Source organism: Temnothorax longispinosus, chromosome 1, assembly GCF_030848805.1.
Source record: "Temnothorax longispinosus isolate EJ_2023e chromosome 1, Tlon_JGU_v1, whole genome shotgun sequence".
Taxonomy (NCBI): Eukaryota; Metazoa; Arthropoda; class Insecta; order Hymenoptera; family Formicidae; genus Temnothorax; species Temnothorax longispinosus.
The window spans coordinates 25,978,932-25,995,957 of record NC_092358.1 but is presented as its reverse complement, the minus strand read 5'-3'; the positions used below and the strand labels follow the sequence as shown (position 1 = coordinate 25,995,957).

The 17,026-nt window shown below is 44.4% G+C and overlaps 1 protein-coding gene across 1 annotated transcript; it reads right to left on the bottom strand.

Annotated features, from left to right (window-relative positions):
- Positions 1 to 1,056: 1,056 nt before the first annotated feature.
- On the bottom strand, positions 1,057 to 15,343 carry LOC139821272 (uncharacterized). The gene is made up of 8 exons (XM_071792187.1): positions 14,903 to 15,343; positions 13,015 to 13,182; positions 10,850 to 11,034; positions 9,315 to 9,553; positions 8,650 to 8,928; positions 3,036 to 3,375; positions 2,093 to 2,384; positions 1,057 to 1,992 (listed from the first exon to the last, which is right to left on the bottom strand). The coding sequence occupies exons 2-8, from the start codon at positions 13,174 to 13,176 to the stop codon at positions 1,771 to 1,773; spliced, it is 1,719 nt and encodes a 572-aa protein (XP_071648288.1). The 5' UTR covers positions 13,177 to 13,182; positions 14,903 to 15,343; the 3' UTR covers positions 1,057 to 1,770.
- Positions 15,344 to 17,026: the final 1,683 nt, after the last annotated feature.

The window sequence follows — 17,026 nt, the reverse complement described above, 5'->3', positions numbered from 1 at the left end:
GAAAAAAATTCCGAAAATCTCGAAATAATGTCAACCGCGAAATTAATTTATTCCTCTAAATGTCTAAATGATTGGTGTGTACAATAAATTCGATCAAGTAAAATATCGGTTATTTTTTGTCACGATAAGCTTTCGGCACTAAGCTGCTAATTTATCTCCGCCATTATGTTAAGAGGCTGAATATACCTGAATTGTTTTATTGGACAGATAACATTTAAATGTTTGAAACAAGATTGGCATTCCACAAATTCCTAATAAGCTATAAAATCTTGACATATCTGCATTTTTTTCTTTCCGTGCATGCTTTACCGTATCGCTGCTGTATAAATGTGGAACGCTTGTTGCATTCGGGGCGTAAGGTTCAATGAAATGTAACACAGCCCAGAGGCAACGTCTTCCTGGAAATCGGAGAGATCATTGCTTGCGCCACGCTTGTGCCCGATTTTCACCTCTGCGTCTCGTACGTATATGTAGGTGCCGCCGCAGGATTCTCCGAATTCATTTTATTACAACTGAATGTCTCCCTTGCGTAACCGCCGATGTTACTGCGGGGATATAATCGCGGAATGCATTAAACGAAGATTCATGATGCGTGTTATATACGTGCTATCTTCTAGAATTCCCACCGTGCAACTAGAAATTAGGATGTATTATCTTAACCCGGGATAGAAACTTACATTATATAATACGTTTAACGAGAGAATTATTCAATTAATTATTTTTTTAATACATAAGACGAAATATTATATTTTTATAATTCTTAGTAAACATCTCATTTAATAAGAAGATATGTCTTTTATGGTAAAGACATTGATTTATCGGCAACTTTTTATTATTAAACAAGAAAACTTTTATGTAATAACCAGTTTTTGATAAATACATTTCGCACATATTTTGATTATATGAATAACATTATATAAAAATGTAAAAATGTTTTCTAAATAAATTTGTTTTCAGATTTATATAATTGATTTTCGATCATGCTTAACGTTCAGCGATCGAGAAGATCTACTTCAGTAGATCGAAGTCGAAGGAGGAAATAAATAATACGAAAGATTGTTGTTACAATTATTATTGGTACTGTTATTATCGGTATTATTGTGTTGTTACTATTATTATTATATTGTTAGTGTGGCATCTGACGCATAACAATATGGTACGTACACGGGATCGTGTTAGAATTCGTTCTTTTAATCAGAGAACCATTCTATCAACGAAATCCTGCGTTCGTACTAAATAACAACGATACGCAAAGTCAATTGGATTCATCGAAAGTGTAATACATATACAAGCTTCTTTTACTTTCGTTACATACAATACAATCTCTAATCGGCATTGACTGTTCAGTGACACGGTACATGAGCAAATCTTCAAAGTCATACGTCTATACTTCATCTTAAAGCGCTAGCCAAATTCTTTCATTTTTTTATATCATAATAAGCATTTTATATAAACAATTTGTTTTACCAGATACATTAAATAAACCATGCATTTTATAATTTAAGTGATCGACAGAATGTTGTGAAGAATGATGTTAATGTTAATCGAAACTGTTCCCTGTTAGCATCCCACAGTCGAAAAATAAAAATATCCATATCGCGCAGTCCTCGATCTCCTTTCTCCTTCCTCACTTTATTGCAGAGGCGGGATAAAGGCCATTAGCCATGAACACACTGAACGGTCAAGGCGTAGTGCATGAATAATAACGATAGCGCGATATATCGGTTAATTCATTAAATAATTCGCCAATTAAAAAAACGAGCTAGCGCATCAGTAAGGATGAAGCGCGGCTAGGCCCAATCTCGGCGGCTCGGCGTAGCTGTGACGGTATCTACCGGATGTCGGGATCATCTCCAACGGCGGTCTGGCACTTTCGCGATCGAGTCCAGGATATCTTTCGTGCTCCGACAGCTCCTGGTACGCCGTGCTCCTCGTTCGCAACTTATCGCGCAACTCCCGCGTATGCTGCGCACGTTCCCGAAATTCTCGCATCTGTTCAATGAAGAGATACAAAAGTCGTCATAAATTTGGAATAATGGTTAGATTACGCCTAATGCTAAATGCGATTTTAAATCGCGAAAACGATTCTTACGTCTCTCGGATCTACGAGATTCCTCTGATCTCTGAAATCTCTGCCGACCGGCGGATTCTCGTAGAAGCTCCTTGGCCGCGGCCTCGAAGTTTCCGGCTCGGGTGGACATTCAATCGCGTAATGATGAGTCCTGGGTCGTGGTCTACCCTTGTAAGACACAACATTTTCACGATCAAGATTGTCCGGCTGACTTCGTCTGATTGCATGCTCGTGCGAGAACATGGAGTTCATCATGCTCGCCGGATATTGGCGACCAGGTCGATCTTCGTGAACTTGTCTGGCTGACTGGACTCTGTCGAATAACAAGTCCTTGTAATTCGGTCAATTAACAATAAATAATAATAACATTTTAATGCAAAAAATGTGATTCTTTGGAATACGATCACCTTACACATTTATTAAAATCGAGAATTTATGGAGGAAATGTTTTCTTTTTATAAAAAAAAAGTTTAGGAGAGATTTTCTACGAAAAGTTAAAGAATGTGGATACGCAGGATACCGACGTTAACTGCAATTTCCACAAACATTCCCGAACGCATCGAGATATATCTTCATAAATTTCTCTTACGAGAACGCGTGTGATCGGTGAAAATGTTTGTTACTCGAAACCCGTTCGAGCGTGGAAAGCTGAACAGGACCGTATATGTGCAAAACGAAAAGCGCGACAGCGGTCGATGTCGCGTTCAAGATCTCTGGACTGATACTCTCGACGACGATGTTGCATTCCGACTTTTACTCGCGATCGAATTGCCCGTTTCGCCAACTAGAATATTCATTTGTATTAAATATCTGCGATTACGGAATGAATTTTACCATTTCCGTGTGGTAGAAGACGAACTTTCCTTATTTTTATTCTATTTATAAATTTTATACTTTTTTTATTTGTTGCTCTATAAATTTTATTATTTATTTTATCTGTAGAAACATTATTTTTGAAGCGCACCTGTGTACGGGATGATGATCGATGTCTCTCTGCCTGGAGAGAACAGGCCTGGCGATGGCCTCCCTCTCCATCGCCCTAAACATTTCCTTGGCATCTTGGAACCTCTCTCTGGGACTGGTCACCTCACCGGGATTGACCCTGGGCTGATATTGAGGACTCGGCGATCGCTGTCTAAATTCCGCCGCTCGTCGATTCCTGTTACAGCTCGGCGAAACTCCTCTGTTCACTTGATTGGGTAGCCTTTCGGGGCTTCGCGGTAGTCGCGGTAATGTCAGACTCGCAGCTGTCTCCACTTCTGGTAGATAATCATTATCCTCGTTTGGCACACCCCAATCGTCGTCTACAAAACGATTAACATATAAATTATAATTACTTCTAATTATAATTACTTCACTCCATTTACGTTAAATATTTCTCACTCTTCATATCAATGTTTTATCGCAGTTTTTACTAAATATAAGAAGCTTAATCATAAAAATGGATGACTTTATCTCATACCTATTTATGAAAGGCGGAATCAAATATTGTATTAAGCTTTATTTAAAAATAGTTTCTCGCTTCTTCTTCTTCTTTTGTATAAGATAATAACCAGCGATATGGTTTAAAATCTCAAGTAACAGCGTCCGCCGACTCGTCCTTCCAATTTCGGCCTGTGAAAAATCGGCCAATGGTAATTCCCGCGGAATCTGGCATCTCAGTGAGGTCAAGGAAGATTTAAAGAGTAGTAGCGGGCTAAGGAGACGCAGAAGGGGCGGGGAGAAACACCGATGAGGCTCAGAGAGACACGAGGAGGCTGAGAGGTGCCTCGGGCTGTGGGCCGAGAATGCGGAACCTTATTCCGTACGTACAACGGCCTCCCACGAGGTCGACTCACGCACGAATTTATGCGCTGTTGCTCGTCGTCGTCGTCGTCGTCGTCGTCGTCGTCAAGACAACGTCTCATCATCATCATCATCAGCATAACTGTCATTACCCGTTGCCGTAAACAACGACGACACGGAGCGGCGCTCTCGGCCCCCGCCTTCTCTCATCCGCGTGTGGAAACGCGCCTCTTCGGAGAAGAGGACTCCTTTGCGCAACGATACGCAGTAAAAGACAACGGTGGAACGCCGTTACTGTATTAGGTAAGAATCAGAGGGTAAAATCCATCGCAAGTGCCGCCTCTGCAAATTTTATAAACGCACGCTTTCGGTTTTCTCGATAAACGAACAGTTAGAATTATAGTTTATAGTCACATGAATTATTATTGATCGCCGTGCGAATAAATCAGTTTCTGAAGCGTTTGTGATCAACGGTGCAATTTTTACTTATCACGATATCGGCGACTTTCGAAACGGTACGCGTGTACATAACGGTGTATAACGAGTAACGAGATAGTAAAAATTCGTGCACAATAAGACGTCGACGAGAGACGTAATTGATTAGCATCGCCGCGAAGCGATAAGCTGACGTCTAATCTCCGGCCTGGGATCTAAGGCAGTTAGAATAGTTTCGCGCGAAATGCAGCTACGTAAGGCGAATGCAGAGGCGAATCGTGACTGTAAGACATGCGAAGGCAGTTAAGTATGTCATGTCGCTTTAAACCGCAAGGATTTCTGGTAGGAGCAAATGAGGCGCCGCGCGCCGTTCACACGGTGGGACGACAGTGAAAAAAAAAAATCGCGATCAGGTGTTGACCATCGCGGTCCAGCATCTGTCGCGTCCTCTCTAATCATGCGAAACGTAAACGTGACGGAAAGAGGATGCGTATCCGCGTGTTGCGTCTCTCGATTATCCCATCTCGGAATAAATCAATATTCTCCTAGTTAATTTATTCAATATTAAATAAATAAATCGTCCTTTCTTTCGCAAAAAGTCGCGCGGAGTCATGTAACTTCTATGACAGTCGAATACTAACGTCGCGACACCCGTAGGATAAAGTTTACGAGGTTCTTGAAATTATTGAGGACGGATCTATTATCAGTGAATCCTGACAATCCGGTGCGGATAGCAGATTGGGGAGTAGGGAGATGTCGTTTGCATTAAACGACAAATGAGTTTACGCAGGCGGGCGGTCGGTATATGTAGCTTCAACGGGCACATGCGATAGCTTCGAAATTGGACACTTAGTTCGGAGTGTTCGAACGTGTTCAGCGTTGCCCCCCTGGGGAGACTCACCAGTGCGTCTCGTCGAATAACGACGAGTAAACAATATCTCCCTTCCACCTTACTATTCATGCTATTTCACGGTGACTGACCCGCCTTAATGCATGCCGGACCGCTCGAAAAGAAATGCTTACCGTAAAATCACCCGAACGCATGGGCCAGTTTTTAATTTAATTTAGAGAGTATCGGAAACTTTTAAAAAATCAAATTTAATAATTCGAGTCGAGTCATCATCACGCGCCTGCAGCGCGCGCGATTTCAATGCCGTTGTTTTGGCATCGCTCGCTAATTACTCTTCATAATGCGGGAATCTCCACGCTGCTAACGGTACATAATTACGTGGGACACTTGGATTTTTCTATTTGCGAGTCTATTGAAGCCGCGCGGAGATGCCCGGGCTTTCGTGCAAAGTCTTGGCCGCCACAATATCGACGATCAGCTGGTTTTTTTTTTTCGCGGCCGTACGTAGCCCTGGAGCCAGCCGAAGATATGTACGCCCGTCGCCGTCGTGCCGCCGTGGTACCTGCCGCTGACACGACGACGTCCTAACGGTATTCCTTCCACTGTAACAGGTGCTCAATACAATCTCTCTCTCGCGTACGAGCTTGACGCCGGAGCCGAGCGTGTCGTCTAACCCGGTACACGGTGCGGCGCGGGAATATCGGATTCGTCTCTTTTTTTTTCTCCCTTCCGTCCTGCTCATCTCGAAATTTATTCAGCGACGTTATATGGGTCAGTCGTCCGTTAAAAACACGTTTCTCGCGAGGTAGGCATGCCCCGGAGGACGAGCGTGATGCTTTGATATACGCGCATTGCGTGCATCTTAATGCGCACCGCTGCGATATCGGACTACCGCGCTGCTTTGTGCAAAAGATAAAGCAAGTAGAATGGACCGAGTGGACTCTCATACGCGCGCGCGCGCGCGGCGCTCTGGCTCGAGTACCAATAAAGAAGCATTTATACTAAACATCACCGTTACTCTTCTCTCTATCCGCGTTCCCATTCTCAAGATACTCTCCCTCTTTCCCTCCGTCCCAAAGGGTATATTGCAAATGAAGTAAATTTCTCTTAATCGGATCGTGAGCCTGTGGACGTCTTCTTTCCTCATCGGACATCGGTAGTCACGGTTTGTTGTCTGCGGTCGCACCGCCCACTTTGACAGATTTGTAACCGCAGAAAATTTCGGTCGCGCAGATCGAAAAGCGTAAACAGTGTACAAGATGTATTACACAGATAGAAACGCGAAGGGGCCGCCAGTTTGCGGAACGTGACTCTTTCGCGTTATGATCAGCTTTCCTGAATTCGATGAATGAACTTTCGTTGTGGCCTAGATCCTAGATCGACTTTTTATAATGAGGGTGCGATTTTTCGCGCATTTTCGTCGCATAGAGGTGTCTCGCAAATGCGTTTTCGGGCTTGACCGCGGTGAAAGTAGATAATTTTATTGTTAAAGAAGGCCACGTGCACTTTGGCAAACCAGGCCGAACTCGATTCCGTATTCAATGCGGAATCTCGGTGGCGGAACAGCCGGAAAAGAAGGAAGGAAAAAGCGGACGTGCTCGAGGACGACAACGAGAAATGATTTTTCGTAGCTAACCGGCAAACTGGGTTACCAGGCCGTTCGGCTCGCCACTGCCCAGTTTTCTACGAGAGCCGATAAGATTCGAATCGAGCTGGCACGCATGGGAATCTGTCCCGCCAGTAGAAAGTGCCCAAATTTTTGTCGTCCCCCCCGGTCGTGAGTCGGGTATGAATCTTTAAACCGTGGAATCATTTCCGCTTTCGTGCGCAGAAGACTGCATGTAGATTGCGAGAGATACATATATACGCTTGAGAGTTTTTCCTCTCCGAGAGGCAAGATACAACATCGGGAAGATAAAGAAATTCAATCGGTTGAATTATCCTTTTGTGCTTTCCGACAATAATGGCGGCAAAAACACCGTTATTTTGTCAATTTTCGACAGTAAGTTTTTTTAAGAGTAATCATTTCGCTCTCTACGTTTATTGCCGCACATAAAGCCGATTTCGCCGATCTCGGTGATTCTCCTCGCTTCGAGAAGAATGATTATTGGGTGCGCGATCATTTCCTGAGACGGATCGCGAAAAGAAGAAGCGAGGACTTTCACTTTCGTACGGCGCCCAGCATCGGCTTGCGTTTATCCGCTTAACCGGCGTAATGATGCGTCCAGTCAACGGCACCGCGAGATTATTCTAAAAACTTTCCATTTTGTAATTAGCCGCAAATTATGTAACGATGCAGTTCTTTTTTCTTCGTCTTCTTCTACGCTCCCCGGTCGGACGGGCGCGTTTATATAACTTCAATCTTCTTCTTCTTCTCCCGCGCGAGATCGATCTCTCCGTGTCGACTTTCGATATTTTACGACACAATTTACAGATCGGTCTTAGAATATATAAATCGAGCAAGTTGTACAACTTTCGAGATGTTACAGCTATCGCGGCGTGTATAATAAGGCGTGCAATAAATTTAATTGCCGGAGTCGACATGGTATAAATTTCCCATTAAAGTATGCCAAATGAGAAGGTAAATTGCGACGAAATAGCAGCTTCGAGGTAAACCCGTGTGTTTACGTCCTGAAAACCTATTTTCGCGGCCGTGTAACGTACCCACACAAACGATACTCTCGGAGGTATCGGCCGATGACGCGGAATTTCTATGAACCGCCGCCGAGTGTAATATTCACGGCGAGTTTCACACTCGCTAGACTCGCAATTGTCACGCTCGCAGCCAATTTTACGCACGCTCCTCGAGACGCAGGCTTTCTTGCCTGAAATGGGATGTTGCATCGTAACTTGACGCAACGGCCGCGAGTCGCGAAAATACTTCTCAGACGGTCGCGTTGCAACGACCTACTTGCTAACGCCTAATTTCATACATGTGTTTCTTAATATCACTACAAGCTCTAGTTTGTCGGAAAGTTCTGGCGTGTTGCGCCAATCGAGAGTTTTAATTGTCGAATAATTATGGAAAAAATATATGAAATTAAAAAGCTTTGAAATTTAAGATTTACGATATCAAGATTATACAGAAATTATTTATTTATATACAAAACCAAAAATTGATTTAAAAAACTGAGAGTTACTAAAAACATCAAGGAGAAAATTATCTAAAGATTCTTGGAATTAAAAATGCATTATTCTTGGTAAGAAAATTTCGAAAAAAGAAAGTTTCAATAAGGATCATCCGCACTGTTTTAAGTCGTTTTTAACCATTGCTATAGGTCGCTCCTGCTCCTATTCAATATATTAATTTAACTAAACCAATGGAGTTAAAATAATACTGTCTTGTATTAGAATAATAAATTTCGACACACATGAGTTAAAAATAACAGAATGTTATTTAACTTAAGGTATTGGTTTAAGTTTAATCCTTTAATATTTAACAGGGTGAGAGCAACTCATTCTCATTTGGCTTATCTCCCAGATCTTCGCTATGACGAAAGTCACTCACCGGAAGAGGAATCTCTGGACGGTCTGGACGGTCTCAAGCCGAGGGAATGGTGCGTCTGATAAGGCGGTGGCGTTGCCGCGCTATCGGACCCTATGCCGCTGCTGGCCGCGCTTCTCGTGCCACCCCTGTCGATGGCCGTGCTACCACCCACGATGGTCTGATTCAGGCAACGCCTGAACTCGATGCCGGCCAGGTTGCCGCGGTGCCTGTGCACGGTATCGTAGTCGCGCGGCGGCAGTAATATCGGGCCGACGTCATTGTCACCGGAATTGCCTCTGCCTGAAACATCACGATTGTCTGCTTCGTATACCCACGTCGCCTTGACACGCATGACGCGTACGCGGACGTTCGTCGTTCGTTCGCTCGCGGGCGCGCGCCAATATCGCTAACTGCGACAGCAGCGTTTTATATGAATGGCAATGAGAGAGAAACGAACGAAATTCTCAGGCATCCCCAAAAATCGATCGTATAATTTATATTGTATCTTACACTTCTACTTTTTTTTTACTTATTTAAAAAATATGACTTTCTGTATAATCTCATACAAGATACGCGTAATATTCTTCGAGATATTCGAGATATTTCATTTGGCTCCCGACATAGATACGGAATCTTGTACGACGAACAAATGTTAAGGAAATGCAATGTTCGGAAAAGATACTCACCTAATTTTGCCCGCAACTCGGCGGCCAAAGACTCGTAAATGGTCGTGGTTTGGGCCGGGTCGTGTCTGAGCTCACCGCTACCTTCGGAAGACTCGGACTCTCTGGTACTTCGGCCATCGCTGCCTAGATTACTGCGGATTCTGCCCTCGCTCGCCGTGACCCTGGCCAAATTGTCGGTGTGTGACGCCAGCGCTTTCAGCTGGCCACCTAACAATTCGGCGGTCTCGACCGAGTCGCATCTGGAACGGCGAGAAAAGCAAGGCGAAAGATAAAACGAGGTTTCTACCTTCATCAAAATGACGGAGGAGTAAAACGAGAGACAGATGTAATCTCATCCTGTTGGCTCTATGGCGATACTTCAGAATTGTAATTTGCCTGTCTCCCTTTATGTAACGTCGCACGCAAATGCTATACCGAGTGTCTCGAAACAATCGAGCAGCGGCAAAACAAGATCACGTGGATAAAGTACGGTACAAAACTTTTATGTACATTAAGTGTGGGATTAAGCTGTTCTGTTTATGAAAAATGCGTGAAAAGTGCGCGTTTTATTACGTGTAGATGTAAGCCCGCGATAAGTACAATCGCCGTTCCCAGCGAGAAAAAGATCGACCACTTCTTCTCATTTAGGTCGCCGGTATATGAAGTACACAATATGTACATCGCGGGATATAATATGTATAGCTGTAATATCTTGTCCGAGCTCTTCTCTCTATACAGCAAAATGTTCTTTAACGGGACTTTCATTGAGCATACCAAAGAGATCGCGCGCCTTCGCGGTTAACTTCGATCGAACAATCGGTGTCGATTCTCATGGGACGACATTTACAACAACCGTTTGTGTCCCCGCAGCCTCGTGCACGAGATAAAATTCGGTCGACACCTCCGAGCTCCAAATAATTACTTCGAACGCGCGCTAATTATCACCGTCGCTGTGAAGCAGATCGTTGAACTAATAGCCCTGATAATTTGCAATTTAATGACAAGGTTGCTCCGAATACTTTTATCCGCTCGCCGCTTTGCCGCGACGATATAACGCCGGCTGAGCTACGTGCGAACGCCGCGGGATTATGAAAATCATTGACGATCCGTTAGAATTACGAAAGTCGTTAATTAAGGAACGAAACGTGGCTCGTAATGGGTGAGATCGAGGCGATGAACCGAATGGCCTCTGTTTAACCGCGAATTCCTGCCACGGACTTGATAGATAAATAGCGTGGCTGCAATGTAGGTATCTCTTAGGTTCCCATGTTACGTCTGCATTCTTAATAAAGGTCTCTACACTCTTATAAAGGACTGCACTCTCTTGTCTGATTAATGATTAAGTGATTCAAATATGTCTGATCGTCTACGGAAAGAGAGCAGAGCTAGTTAACATGAGAGTTGTTTTATTCTCTGTCAATCTTAACAGTAAATCAACATTAGAATGTATTGAAAATTACTTCTCTTAGATTAGCTAGTTTAAGTTATACATTTAATTATCACTATTACGTTTATTAATTTTTCTGTTAGTTTGCATAATAAATTGACGTAGTAACCTGTATGCGTGCACGTGCACGGGATTGTTGGTCGCCGGATTTGGCAGCAGCAGGGTCGCGGCCACGATGTCCTCCCGCTGCACGGCTGCCAGGACCGCGTGACCTGGTACCAAGTGCTTCACCGCCGACCTTGTCGAACCACCAGGATGAACAGTTTGTATTATCTTCAGACCTTTGTTGCTCACCTATTAAAAATATAAATGCACGCCGTTCACGCCGCTGGTTGCAAAGTTCGCTCGCGCGCGAGTTCCTTGCGCAAACCGTGACTTTCTTTGTACGATACATCGCGAGGATACTTTGCGATACGTTCCACATGACGTTTAAATACATAATTAATGAGACAGGTATAGATTAAAAATAAAAAGAATACATGTCTCTCGCGGAATAAAATTTCGTTCCTTGAATTTTTAAAAGCGCGACGATAGCATTGTCCGCACAAGTTAGTAATCAATTCATAATAATCAAAGATTCTCGCATCGCATAATTTTAGCTCTCTCTCTCTCTCTCTTGATTGCCTTGTTCTTCATCTGCGCGTCCCGCGCAAACGTTCGTCCTTGTACTTAAACTGAATCACGTGAGAGATATGCGAGAAGGCGTGTGCCGCGTACAATGTGTTCCACTTCGCGAAAACACTTAATTACCGCGCTGTCGATCATCGCGACGATTCGGATTGCTGAAACGCTCGCGAGACCGGTTATGGATATTTACCACCCACGAGAGATAGATACCATGGACTTTCCCCGCGCATCGTCGCTACGCTGACAATTAAACTTACACAACGATTAGGTGGAGTTAGTCTCGTTTCATAACGCGTTTTTTTTTACGCACGATGTACGTGCTTTGCCGTAAATTTCGACTGAACAACAAGGGCATTGAGCAAATTAGAAAAACCAGCAGCGAAAACAGGAAATGAAAAGATCGTAAGAATATATAAATATTATATGTTATATTTGAATATATAAGTATTTATGTTACATTTGTTTTATCTCTTAGTTTTGTACAAAGCAAACGATAAAATTTGACATGAACTTTCGCGATAACGTGCGAATACAGTTAGAGATAAAACCTAATCGGTTACTCAACTGCTCAGGTTTTCATCGTAAACCGTTCACGCGCGGTAATCTCCTTTTAACAGCCCGGACTCGGCGCATCTGGCGAACCCTAATGCGACGCAGGGTAAAAATTCGTTACAAAGAACCCGTTTGCTTCATTTCACACCGTTAATACGTACGGCTAAATCATGTCTCGCGCTGTCCAGATTCGAAAACTGCGGATTCGAAGCGAGATTTATTGCATCACGTATATACCGGCGCGGCGGCGATTTCTAAACGAGCGAGCGTATCCATTTTCAGACGCCACTTGATATGCGCCGGGGAAGCGCACGCCACGTGTCCACGTTTAACGGTCGCGAAACAGTTTTGGCATCCGTACGTTTAATTTCTCTTTTCTCCATCAAAGCGGCGTATTAGCAACGCGCTCGTTTCTGATAAGATTCGGGTCAGTGAATTTATTATTACATTTACGGCGAACGCGTAACGTTACAAATACATAATCAAAGCTGCCCCTCGGGGAACGATTTCGTTGCACGCACGTAGTAACTGTCGGAAAGGAAATGACGTTGAAAAAAACGCGTCGTCGTTTCACCAATAGTCACGGACGACCAAGGATCTTTTAACGGGAATTATTAAATTGTGCTATACGGATGACTTCTTCCTTCTCCGTATACATGTATTGCAAACGCGCGTTCCATCGGGGTTAATGGCGTCTCTCCCCGGCCGGGCCGCGCGTTTACCGAAAATTCTCACGTTTCTAAAATGCACCAAAGCGCCGTCAAACCGCGTCGGAACGTTTCGTTCGTTCGTTCCGCCGCAATCGGCCGGACGCGAAAACCCGTCGAGCGAACCAACCTGCAGCTGCAGGATAAGGTGCGTGATTTCGCTTATTTTTCTGCTCTCCGGCAACTGCTTTCACTGTCACGCGTGCTGACACGCAGGAAAAAGATAAAAAAAGACGAAGAAGAAAAAGGAAAACGGAAACGACGGTGCAATGTATCGACACGAGTTCCGATCGGTTGGACGCGTGGATCGTCGTCGTCGGGTCGATTCGTTTCCGCGATATTTTCGGCGCGCGCCGCCGAAACCGGATTTCAGGATGGTACCGCTCACCTGCAGTGTGACCTTGAAAGGTTCTTGAAGTCGTTCCCGCTCCAGCAGATAAGCTATGGCACCGGGCATCGCGTCCACCCCCTTGGCCTCCCTCGCGCCAAGGTACCAGACGTAATAGAAGCTCTTCTTGACATCCTTGCTACCCCTCAGGCGCAGGGCCATCACTCACTGTTCGCGGAAATAAACGGAATTTCATCATTTCGTCCTCTACGGCTGGCTACGGGGAGGGACTCGTTATCCAGGAAACGGATTGATACGGTGAATGCGCTGGATAGTGGATACGGCCCGTTACTATGGGCGTATTCGATACTTAATCGACTCGTCGGATGAGTGCCGTCAATTTATTTATAATTTAAGAAAACAAAATTATAACTTATAAACGAGAATTCTCTCGCGATATTTCTGTTTCTTGTCGTGAAACTCTAGCTCACGTCGCTTTTCAAATAAATAAATAGCGTGACGCTAATTTAATTTGGAAGACAACACAATTAACAGAATCTTTGACACAAAGCGTGGCTACAGTTCGTCGTCCTTGACGGTTGCTACGAGATCTCTTATTATTAAAAAGTTTAAAAAGTTCCGATAATATGAATTAAGAATCGTGATAGAGATGATGTAACATCATGTGACTGAAACGATGTATCTCGTATGATGGATAGCGAGGATATAGCCATTCGATGATGCGAACATTAGCGCATGCTAACGCGCGGAAGTGTTCGTCGAACCTGCGGAAATTGCGGATAATCTTACGCTCGCAAGGAACGTAAACGGACACTATTTTCTGAATAATTCTTCTTTAATTATACCCTACGCCTCGCGATCGAGGAAAAACGTCAATTTTCCACGAGCCCAGGCTTTTACCTGACCGCCGTCGTCGTGCGAGGGGCATGAGCGAGCCTGTCGGTTCATCCACTTCCTCAATTACTTTCACGCTTAAACCCGTTTCCACGTTATCCATCTCGCGGCGGTTCATTTCCCACTGATGCTTAAAGTCGACGGTGGTTTATAACGAAAATATTTTGCAAGATGAAAGTGTGCCGATATACGCCGCGATCGACGAGATAGATCGCCGAGGAAAATGTGCGTTTTCAATCGATCTCGACGAGTATCAGCTTTAGATGTTCCATGATCGACTCCTTTTTTTTTTACATGAAATGTTTTATTTTAATGACAAGATGTGCAAGTTCCTTTTGTTCATTGAGATTCGCTGTATTAAAAATAGCCTCAGATCGTATTCGTGCGAATACGTCGTTTTTCCATTTGATTCTTAAATCAACATTAGTGCGTAACTACATAAACATGCTTTGCACGTTTCTTTTCCACTTGATGCTATACGCGTGCACGAAATTTCAAATATTTTGATTGTATCACCGCATGAATGGCTAGATTATTTCAGAAAACACTCTCGAAAAATTGATAATTTGCAAACTTTCTTTTTTTTTTTAATTAAGCATAATTAATTTCCACATTTATGAGGTCCGTGTGCACTTTAAATTCACTGGCGTCACTTCAATTTAAAAAAAATCTCGATTTTAATTAAATTAAATTAAAAAAACAAAGGCAAACGATCGAAGAATATATTGAGATGATTTGAGGATGTTTAAATATTTCATCAGAATCGGTCCAAACTTGGTAGCCCTACCGAGAACCCTAGTCCCTGCAGCGAGAAAGGATATACTGCAGGGACCCTATGCTAACACGCTACCGTAGATCGCCACTTGCCTGTATATATGTCGGAGGTCTTCGCCTCGCGTTTCGCAGCTATACCGAGGAAAAAGTCCGCGAAATCCGCGTGCAAATCTATCGGATCCTCGGCAACGAAACACGCGCGTCCCGCCACTACGTCACATGCACACGAACCGTGGGCGCACGAACACGATATGCACACCTGTAACTCGCGGCCTCGTCTGACAGCTGCGGGAGAACCTAACCACTTTTCCACGGGGCACGGGGCCGTAAGGCCGCTCCGTTCTGCCGAGTGACGCTCGCCGATCTGAACGGCGGGAACGGAACGGAACGGAACCAAGGGGGGGACCCAGGAGAGCGGGCCCCTTCGCGACTCGCGAAGAAGCGAAATCGGCCTTCTTCGAGGCCCCTCGGCTCAGCTCGCCGACCTGTTGCGCGCCGAGGACGCACCGAAACACATTTCGGGCATATCGATACGTTAAATTCCGCGGGGGATAATGGGAGGATACCGCGTGCGAGTGAGAAAGAGGAGAGAAGAAGAGAAAAGAGAAGGAAAAAAAAGGGAACCAGTGAACGAGGGAGAGAAGGAGCGCGACGATCCGAGATTTGGCCGCGGGGGCCTTATGCCCGGCCCTATGGCGACCTCTCACGCTCGTTCCGAAGGTCCCTGACGTCTTCTGATCTTCTCTTGCCCTTTCTCTCGCCTCTCCTATCCCCCGCTCTCTATCTGACCGCCACACCTTCTCGACGATCGGACTTGGGATCGGCCGCGCGGACGGTAACGTGCTCCGCTCTCGGAAAGAGAAAGAGAGAGGCCAGCGACTTCTAACCGGCGCGCTGCCGGACAGATTCCGTCCTGAATTCGTGTCTCGGGCACCTCTCGCCTGTCTTCGAAGAAGAAAGAGAGAGGAACGGGTCTTTTCCACTCTCCTCCCGGCCTCCTCTTCGCTCCTTTCCCTCTTTCTCGCGCCTCTTCCGACGACATATCTCTCTTCGTCTCTCTCGGGTTGTCTACCTGTTCGCGTCTACCTCCTATATCGCTCGCGTTTTATTCTACCTGCCTCTCTTTGGACCTTTGCTAAAGACCGATTGTGATGGGATACAGGCCCAACGCCCAACTTAGTGGACGAAAACAGAAAAAGAGAATATTCATTTTTATGATCTCCTTCCTTCGCCAGATATAAAATTTTATCAGTTTCTCTCGCGGTCCTTTTTACTACGTCGTTTACTATCAAAACTTCTGGCCAAAACATGCCTGAAGAAAGAAAGACAGAATGAGAGAGAAGAGAGGCGAATGAGGCCTCTAACAGCGAGTGCTTCTGCTTCTCCCTTGCGCACCTACGTCCGTATATAGACATTACAAGTATTACAAACTCGTTTCATCAGACGTCAAATATTTCAAAATGCGACGATTAGTGATCGATGACTTTAAGTGGATTAGTTGCCTCATATCGGAGGCAATGACGACAGATACAGAGAAATCACGAGAAAACTGAGAAGATTGATGGACGATTTGCTCCATCGGATTTAAACGATATCTATTGTGCAATCATTTGGATTTGCAGCTTCAATCGACTCGATCAATGAGTCACACGTAATATCCAAGGTTCCATCCAGCGATTTAGCAAATATTTGCAGCCTCGAATCACCTGGTGTAAATATTGCCTCAGCATTTGATCGCGCGCGCGGCATTTCCTTTTCGATAAATCATACATAATTCATAAATACCGTAAACTCTATACCTATCTCCTCTCGTAAGGATCATATTTATAGAATACTTTCTAGGTACGATCTCTTTTGCATTTACGAAGATGGAATACATGGTTGTTAATGTCATCGAGAGATTTGCATAAGTGTCAGCATTTTATCCGAAGCGCTCATTATAATTGAAATCTAAGAGATCCTTAAGAGCATGACAAATCATGAAAAAATTATTCGGCGATATCTCTCTAGAAAATAAGAAATTATCGTCAAACGGGTTTGTTCTCTTGAGACAGGAAGCCTGCCATTTTATAGCGGCGTATGCATCACGGGGGAAGTTCAATCTAATCAAAGTAACGGCTTGCAGCGATTGCCGCGCTCTGAAGCTCGTGGAAACGCGTTTTACATAACTTAACATATGTAAGGTGTCTGGGGTGCCTAATCGCGGGCGAAGATACGGGAAAACAGAAAGGGACTTGCGAGTGAAGTGCGGCGACGTTGAAATCAAACACATTGAGAAAGTGCACGCGGTCGATAATGGAACTCGCGCGAACCTCGTGCGAAGCAGCTGCTGGCAAGTTGTGAAACGTAATGCCTTTTTTGTGATTAGAAAGTTTCAATATTA

Bases quoted from the DNA above. Each gene is read 5' to 3' on its own strand.
- LOC139821272 (XM_071792187.1), bottom strand. From the start codon at position 13,176: ATGGCCCTGCGCCTGAGGGGTAGCAAGGATGTCAAGAAGAGCTTCTAT. The intron at 8,929-9,314 runs GTGAGTATCTTT...GTGATGTTTCAG, and splicing joins CGAGTTGCGGGCAAAATTAG to GCAGAGGCAATTCCGGTGAC. The intron at 1,993-2,092 runs GTAAGAATCGTT...TTCATTGAACAG, and splicing joins ATCTCGTAGATCCGAGAGAC to ATGCGAGAATTTCGGGAACG.